Here is an 8273-nt window from a genome sequence, read left to right on the forward strand (position 1 = left end):
TTATTTTTCCTACTCAATTTCTGAAACTTCTTCTACAGGGTCCGATGTGTGACTTGCTATGGTCAGATCCAGATGATCGCGGTGGCTGGGGAATTTCTCCTCGAGGTGCTGGTTATACGTTTGGACAGGATATTTCAGAAACCTTTAACCATGCTAATGGCCTTACGTTGGTTTCGAGAGCTCATCAGTTGGTAATGGAGGTGAGCAGGATCGGACAGCCTTGGTGTTCAACCACCTGATTGTGGTGTTGGTGCTTTAATACCTTACTCTGTGTATCAAACAGCTGATAACCCAGCTGAGAGTCTTCCAGAAACTCTATTTTGACGCTATTCATGTGCTACTGAAGGAGTCTCTCAGTTTGACAGTGGAGTAACCTTTATTTTTGGCCTTTTTTTCTGAAAAGTTGCAGTAATGTCATAAAACAGATTTAATACTAGATGTGTTACTGCATTTCTGTGTAGGTAAAAAGGCTCTTAAACGTAAATGCTGAGTCCCTTGGTAAGAAAATGCACACAAATATGTGTGCCTTGAAGAAAAGATGTATTTTTCCATTTTACCTTGAAAGTGTGGTTTTGTTCTTAGTCTCTAGTTATCCCTGGCAGTAAAGATTTTTTAAAATGTATGTCTGGATTCTGGTTTTGGTGATCACAGCTGAAGATTCAGAATACAGCGTGTGTTTTGGAATTGCTGTTGAAATTTTTAACATCAATGCAAAGGACAATTCTTCCTTGATTTCTTTTTTAAAAAATATGCTTGGCTCATGCTTACTAGTAAAAAGCAACATATATGTGTGTTTTGGAATTGCTGTTTAAATTTTTAACATCAATGCAATGGACAATTCATGTTGATTTTTTTAAAAAATATGTTTAGCTCATGCTTACTAGTAAAAAGCAACATATAAAGGCCAAGATTCTCTATCGCCCTTTTTTTCCTCAAGAAGACAAAGATACAGCCTTATAGCTACAATTGTCACCTAGAGTTTTGTGCATTAAAGCTTCAGTGTAGTGGTGAGATGGTTATATGGGCCTATTGCCCTTTTTTTTCCTCAAGAAGACAAATAAAGATACAGCCTCAATATTAAATAACTACAATTGTCACCTAGGGTTTTGTGGGTTAAAACTTCAGTGTAGTGGTGAGATGGTTATATGGGGTACAAGAAATGAACCTGACTCCTAGAACTACTTTTTTTTTTCTCTCCAGGGGTACAACTGGTGCCATGATCGGAATGTAGTAACAATTTTCAGTGCTCCAAACTATTGCTACCGTTGTGGCAACCAGGCTGCAATTATGGAACTTGATGATACTCTAAAATACTCCTTGTAAGTATGCTTAAAAATCAGATTTACGTTGCATGTGATTTTTTTAAGGTAGTTTCTGTAGCAAGACACCGATTAGTTATTGTGTTAAGGTGTGGGGTTTTTTCCTATCTGCTTTTGGGAGGTGGGGTGTGTGTGGAATTGTTGGGTGAGCCCCATCTCCAGTCTTAGAGTCATGTATCTGGAACGGTTGTTGCTGACATCTCTTCTCTGTCAGATAAAAGTCAGGCTCCTCAGTTCTGTTATAGAACGAGTTTAATGAAATACTCTAGAGGTGTGTGATTGGAGAGTGGGAGTGCTCTGAGGTAATGCCCTCTTATCTAGGGCAAGACTTGGAGAATCCTGGGATTCCTCACGTGTGAGGGTGTTGCCTTGTTTTAATGAGGTTTCTTGTTAACTACCTCAACAGCAGCTTTATTGCCAGTAAACGAGGCAAAAGCATGGGGTAAAGTGCCCCCTTTGACACTTACAGATGACTTGAACTTTCTAAATGTATATGACTTGAACTTTCTAACTGTATACTAATGTTTGACCAATTTATGAGTCTTAAAGCTGAGATTCATTTCTCTCCAGTCCATAGTAGTAAACATAAGGGGAGTTTAAATTTTGGGGATTGTAAATATATATTAATAGACGGAGTAGAAGAAGTTGAACACTATTTCTAGAAGACTTTAAATGGTAAAAAAGACTTTATCTTGGTTAAGACCGTTGCTACTGTTGACTCAGGTACAAAGCACACCTGAAAGTAAAGCGAACTCTTGCGGTTTCATTAATCCCTTTGCCTTTCAGTTTGCAGTTCGATCCGGCGCCGCGTAGAGGTGAACCGCATGTTACTCGTCGCACCCCAGACTACTTCCTGTAAAGAGATTTTAGACCTGTACAGTATTGCCATGAACCGTATGTTGACCTAAAGAAAATGGGAAGAGCAACAGTAACTCCAAAGTGTCAGAAAATATTTAACATTCAAACTTGTTTTCACATGGACCAAAAGACGTGCCATATTCAAATACAAAGCCTCTTGTCGTCAACAACTGTGACCACTTTAGAATGAACCAGTTCATTGCATGCTGAAGCAACATTGTTGGTCAAGAAACCAGTTTCTGGCATAGCGCTATTTGTAGTTACTTTTGCTTTCTCTGAGAGACTGCAAATAATAAGATGTAGACATTAACACCTCGTGAATACATTTAACTTTCCATTTAGCTATAGCTTTATTCAGCATGACTGTAGATAAGGGTAGCAGCAAACAATCATTGAAGCTTAAAGAACATTTTTAAAATAAGTACCAAGGCCTCATTTGTTCTGAAACTGTTTGTTTGTTTTATTTTCAGGGAATACTGTTTAATTTAATTGTATTGATTTTTTTTTTTTTTGTCTGCACTCAGTTCCCTCTTCCACTCTTTGCCCTACCATATTGTCCCTTGTAATTGTCCAAGGATAGTGAATTACTTTGAACAGAACTGTTTTTTTCTGTAAAACAATGTTACTGCAGGACAGAGCTGCAGTGTTTTTCATAATAAACTTGTGAACTAAGTATGGAAAAACGTCAAATCCTAATTGCATCTCAGGTCAACTGTGGCTTAATAAACTTGACGCGTAGCTGGATGGGGTTTAGAAACTCACCTAGAAATTTCCACCTTAAATAACTAAAACGGAGGTGATTTGGAGTGTGCTGGAAAACTCTGACCTTTTGAATTGTGTCCCAGGGAGGTGCCTGGTCCTTGATGTCACCAGCTGAGAACAGATCTCCCTTGTTACTGACGTGTTGTGCTCTTTCCCTCTCGGTGCTCTACTGAAATAGTCAGAAATGGAAGAATATAGGATAACTCAATGGATTGAGCGTGGCTTTTTTCCAAGTGTAAATCTAAATCTGAGTTACGGAAAATGTAGGTGCTAATACTTCAAATCATTTTCTGGAAAACTAAGAATAAAACCAGTTTTCTAAATATTAAAGGAAATAACTTGAAATTTAGTACTATGTGTATTGCCCAAGCTTCCATTCTGAAAAACTAGTGGTATGGGGTTTATGTTAACTTCCCTTACAATATTTCCTTTCTACTAATTTGTTTCAGAAATTCAAATTTTATGCCTTCTTAAGGCTTGTGCTTGAAACTTCCTTGGCTTATCTTAAAAAGATGTACCTGGCTGTTGTTTTAATAGAGAAGACTTTTAACATTTATATTGTTTGAGACACGTTAAATTCCTTGGGCACAATGTAAATTTTGCAACACCATAGAAGATTTTTGTTTATTTATTTTTTTTAAACTGATTGCTTTTAAGAAAACTACAGATATTTTACAGATGTCCCAGCTTACCTGGAGGTCTGGTCCTGGACACGCTTTTTGGGGGCTTTCTTGCTTTTCTTCTGGAGGGCAGCTTCATTCTTAAGAAAAGTACAGAAATTTTACGTATGTCCCAGCTTCCCTGGAGGCCTGGTCCTGGACACGCTTTTTGGGGGTTTCCTTGCTTTTCTTCTGGAGGGCAGCTTCATTCTCTTGAGTTGCCATGAAGGTGCTGCATTTCCCCAGGCGTTACTTCATCCCTTTCATAAAAGGCTTGGGTGGTTGCTTTTTATTTTTTCCCTTGAGCAAAATTCAGATTTTTGGTCTCCTGTAGGTTGGATTCTAAATGGTTTCTGGGGAGCGCTCAGTCTCCTGCAGTTTGATCTCCTATAGGAAGAAGTACTTGCTAAAAATAAGTGCATCTGAAGTGTCTTTTTTTAGCATCTTGGGAACTTTTACTTTGATCACTATTAAAAAAAAAAAACACACCCTTTGCTGTAGAGAGAACTTCACTTTCATTTCCTTTCGCTTGCCATTCTCTGTAAATGTTTTTGCAGCTAGAACTTTGTGCCATAATTGACACCATTCCTTCAAGGGTAATGACTTTGCCCTATTTTCGGTTTTCCCTGGTACTTTAATTGCCGTGACTCATCTCCTGCTCTGGGGGGGAGCAGTCGCTTCATTTGTTCAGTTTCTGTAAGCAAACACAAGCAGTTATTAGTAAAATCAATGGAAAAATGTGAAAAGTCACTCCACTTCTTGCACTTCCCCCATAATTGCTCTATGACTGCCCGTTTGAAGAATTCGTTGAGATTATCACACTGCAAACAGAAAAACATTAACTCTGGAGACTGGCCACCAGCAGTGTTAAATAGCAAAAAAACATGTTTGGAAGACTCAAGAGGAGAAGGAAATTTCAAGTAGAAAAAACTCCTGTTTGATTTATTTAACTGATAAATAATCAGTTTTTAAATTATCACTGATGGATTAAAGTTCACCTAAGCAAAAGCTGCTTGTGGAGAAGTGAGCATAATTAGGGTTTGCACTCATTTCAAAGACCAGTGTTGATGTTTCCTCCTTCACTACACAGACCGGTGAATTCCATGAAATGTGAAATCCCTGGAAATCCCATATTGTGGTAGTTCAGTATTTTTAAAAGCGGGATAGTTAAACCCAGGCTGACATCAAGGTTTGCCTTGTTGGAAGGCAGCTGTCAAGGAAACTCAGCACTTTTCTACAAACTACAAACTTCTCGAAGAACTTCCTCTTTTTTGTTCTATTTCTCAGAATTTGGATAGAGTCAGTGGACTCTTGTTGTGGGACAGATTGGGGAGAGTTTTGAGCTTTCCATATTGCATTTTACTTAAGTGACACTTACTGGTGTCCTGTCATTTGGCCGTTTGTCTGAATTTGTGGATCAGACTGAAGTGAACACCCTTTGTGGTCCTGAACTAAAGGATTATTAAGTCCAAAAGAAAAGACAAAATCACACTTCTTCGCAGGAAAATGTTCAATAACGTCACTTTTTAAACAAAAATGGGATGGATGTAAAGTGTATAGATTGTCAGGTGTTTTCCTCTTCATGCTCTTCTCCATTTCATTTTCAGAAAGTAATTGTTCATTAAGAGCCTGGGACAAAGTCTTTGGCAATTCAGAAGTTCAGCCTGAATGTTTAAGGCAAAGGATTTCCTCCTTTCCTACAAACCCACAACTCTAACCCAGGTACTAAGTTTATTTGGGGCTTTTTTTCATAGTTCAATAACCACGTTTTTTCCCCCTTTTACCCCTTCATATTCATTTCCTTGGTAACTCTGGATGCAGCTCCTTCTGTGCTGTGCCCTGAGGAACAGGAGGGGCTGAAGGCTAAATGCACTTGTTCATTCTGGAAAAATGGTCTGTAAGAAGAGGTGAATGTCATCAAATCACAATTTTGAATTTCAAATGAAATGCTGCTCCAAATTCAGTTAATTGAAGGTGTGGCTCCGCTCTCGTCACCTCCTTCACGCGCTGTTCATCACTCACTCTTTAACTAATTGCATTGTGTGTGCTGAGCGCTCGGGGAAACTCAAGCCATGTTTTAGGGGGTTTAGTGTAGGTTAAAGCAAAGTTTTACCCAAGAGAAATGGCTTTTTAGTCATGTGCATGGGTCTTGAAGTCCCGTGGAATGTGTAGAGTGCCTTCTGTGTGCTACAGCCATCGCTCCGTGGAGTATCGTTCTCTGTGAGTTCCAGGAGGAGGTTGGAAACAGGCAAAACGTTAAGTAAAAAATCACCCTGGAGTGTAGAAATCTTGCAGTCCCTGTGCATACGCTAAGAAAGCCCCGCAGAGTCCCTGAGTCAGCCTCCTGTGGTTTTTTTTAGAAGTTATTTCGGTGCTGTAACTTGTTTGGCTGTGCTGCTTCTGGATGAGAATAAAGGCGAGCTGCTCTCTTGAGCAAGGGACTGGAGTTCTCTGGCACATCCACAAAAATAAAAAAGGCTGAAACAGCACTTTTTGGTTTTGAATTAAGCGGTGCTGCGTGTTTTAGCCTTTTAAAACCTGTGCTGTGGCTTAAAAGCTTTGAGATGGGTTGAACTACAGCTCCTGATCTCTTAATTACTCTGTGATGAATAGAACTGCTTTTGGATGAAGATTAACTGATTGCTGCTGGTGTATAAAACATTAATCGCTAATAATACCTAAATATTCTATAATTAGTCTTAATTTGGGAAATGTATAAAACCTGGTTGGCCATAGTAGTTTTTAGAATAGGAGGGCACTGTAGTGCTGGAATGGGTTCACCAGCCAGGCTGCGGAGTATCTGGCCTGGGGATTTTTCAGGACTGGGCTAGGAAAAGCTGGAGCTGGGCCAGCACCGCTTTGGGGAGAGCTGAGTCCTTCCAGCTGATGTTTTTGTGTTTAAAAATGGAAGATCTTACAGGTTACAGTACAGGAGACGGGACCGGTGGTTGTCCTGTTGGCTCCTCCATCAAACCCCTGTGAAGCTGTTGAGGTTTCTTTGGTTGTGGTCAACTAGAAGTAAATGTGTGTTTTCATTCCAGTAGCTTCAAATCGGTGTCAGTTTGGTTTTGGTGACCCCCCCTGGCCCTGGGGATGAAGAGGAGCAGCGCAATCAGGGGTGAGTATCCCCCATGAAAACGTGCAGGCAGGGACCTCTGATAACACTGTCCTTTTTGCAGGTGTCTGTGTCATTGCACAGAGTTCTGTAAATCAAACTAAACCTTTGCTATTTGGTCGTCCTGACTTCTGTATGCGCCTTCCTCATCAGATTTCCCCCAAACACCACTGGGGTTTTTTGGGAGGGGTTGGGGTTCTTCCCGATTTTTATTAAATATATAAACTGCCTTCTGGATGATGCATTTGAAGACTTAAGAGGAGTGTACTTTTAAAACTGCACGATTGATTGGGCTGAAAGGCTTTACCCTGGGTCCCAACAGCCTTTGTTTTTTAGACGGTTGGATAAAACCACCCATCACCCCCTGCCTAATCCTCAAAATTGGTGTCAAAACCCCTTCTTTATTGCAGGAGTGGCCCATGAGTGCTCTTTTCTGCCCCTTTATATAAAGAAAAAGGGGGGGGCTGCAGCTCCCTGGGAATCTCCTCTCTTCCCCTTCTGAGAAAGAAAGGGGATGGCTCTGCCTTGGGCCTGTCCATGAGTTTATCTTGAGCTTTAGCTCAGTCATCCCCAAATGTCACTGGAATGTCCTTTTTTTTTTTTTTTTTTTTTTCTTTTCTGCAATCCCTTTTAAAAATGCTTTGAATGAGCCTGACTTCCGAAAGACACTATATTTATTCCCATGGACTTTGAAACCTCAAAGCAACTGCTTTTTATCATCTGTGGCGTCAGAACCAGCCCAGAATAATCTGCTTTTTAGACTTTGAACAGCTCTGAGGTTGAAGATGGGTTGGCAACCCTTTAAAGGCAACTTGGTTCGCTTACTCTCACGCTTGGTTATCAAGGATATTCCAAATTTTGTAATTAGAGTCTTTTGTAAGACCATTTAAAGCAAGTCTATTATTTGCCATCCAGAGGGGCATGGACAGGCTGGAGAGGTGGAACTGTGAGAACCTCATGAGGTTCAACAAGGCCGAGTGCAGGGTCTTGCTTGTGGGTCGGGGCAACCCCAAGTACCTAAAGGGGCTCCAGGAAAGCTGGGGAGGGACTCTGGATCAGGGAGGGGAGCCATAGGACGAGGGGGGATGGTTTTAAACTGAAAGAGGGGAGATTGAGATTAGAGATTAGGAAGAAATTCTTTGGTGTGAGGGTGGTGAGAGCCTGGCCCAGGTTGCCCCGAGAAGCTGTGGCTGCCCCATCCCTGGAGGGGTTCAAGGGCAGGTTGGAGGGGGCTTGGAGCCACCTGCTCTGGTGGGAGGTGTCCCTGCCCAGGGCAGGGGGTGGCACTGGATGATCTTTAAGGTCCCTTCCAACCCAAACCATGCTCAGTTCATGGAATCCATAGGAGCACATCTCAGGGATGCTCCTCGCTGGGCGCCCTCCCGGTCCCTCGGAGCGAGCCCCGGCGCCACCGCGTGGCCACATCCCGCCTGTCCCCCGTGTGCCGGGACCCGCGGGGCCGGGGACCCGCTCGCCCGTGGCCAAGGTTCGGGTTCACCCTCTCTGCAATTTGGCAGCTTCAAGAGCCCGGAGGTGGGTGACTCCCCCCCCCCCCCCCCC

The 8273-nt window shown here is 41.8% G+C and overlaps 1 protein-coding gene across 1 annotated transcript; it reads left to right on the top strand.

Annotated features, from left to right (window-relative positions):
• Positions 1 to 35: 35 nt before the first annotated feature.
• On the top strand, positions 36 to 2873 carry LOC106891483 (serine/threonine-protein phosphatase 2A catalytic subunit beta isoform-like). The gene is made up of 3 exons (XM_014948051.1): positions 36 to 200; positions 1201 to 1319; positions 2106 to 2873. Exons 1-3 carry the CDS (start codon positions 45 to 47, stop codon positions 2176 to 2178), a joined length of 348 nt encoding a protein of 115 aa, XP_014803537.1. The 5' UTR covers positions 36 to 44; the 3' UTR covers positions 2179 to 2873.
• Positions 2874 to 8273: the final 5400 nt, after the last annotated feature.

Source organism: Calidris pugnax, unplaced genomic scaffold, assembly GCF_001431845.1.
Source record: "Calidris pugnax isolate Ruff unplaced genomic scaffold, ASM143184v1 scaffold27, whole genome shotgun sequence".
NCBI lineage: Eukaryota > Metazoa > Chordata > Aves > Charadriiformes > Scolopacidae > Calidris > Calidris pugnax.

What these genes read in the sequence shown, in the direction of transcription:
- LOC106891483 (XM_014948051.1), top strand. Translation starts at nt 45, where the DNA reads ATGTGTGACTTGCTATGGTCAGATCCAGATGATCGCGGTGGCTGGGGA. An exon ending in CTCATCAGTTGGTAATGGAG is followed by an intron (nt 201 to 1,200) that starts GTGAGCAGGATC and finishes TTTTCTCTCCAG; the next exon opens with GGGTACAACTGGTGCCATGA. An exon ending in GATACTCTAAAATACTCCTT is followed by an intron (nt 1,320 to 2,105) that starts GTAAGTATGCTT and finishes TTTGCCTTTCAG; the next exon opens with TTTGCAGTTCGATCCGGCGC.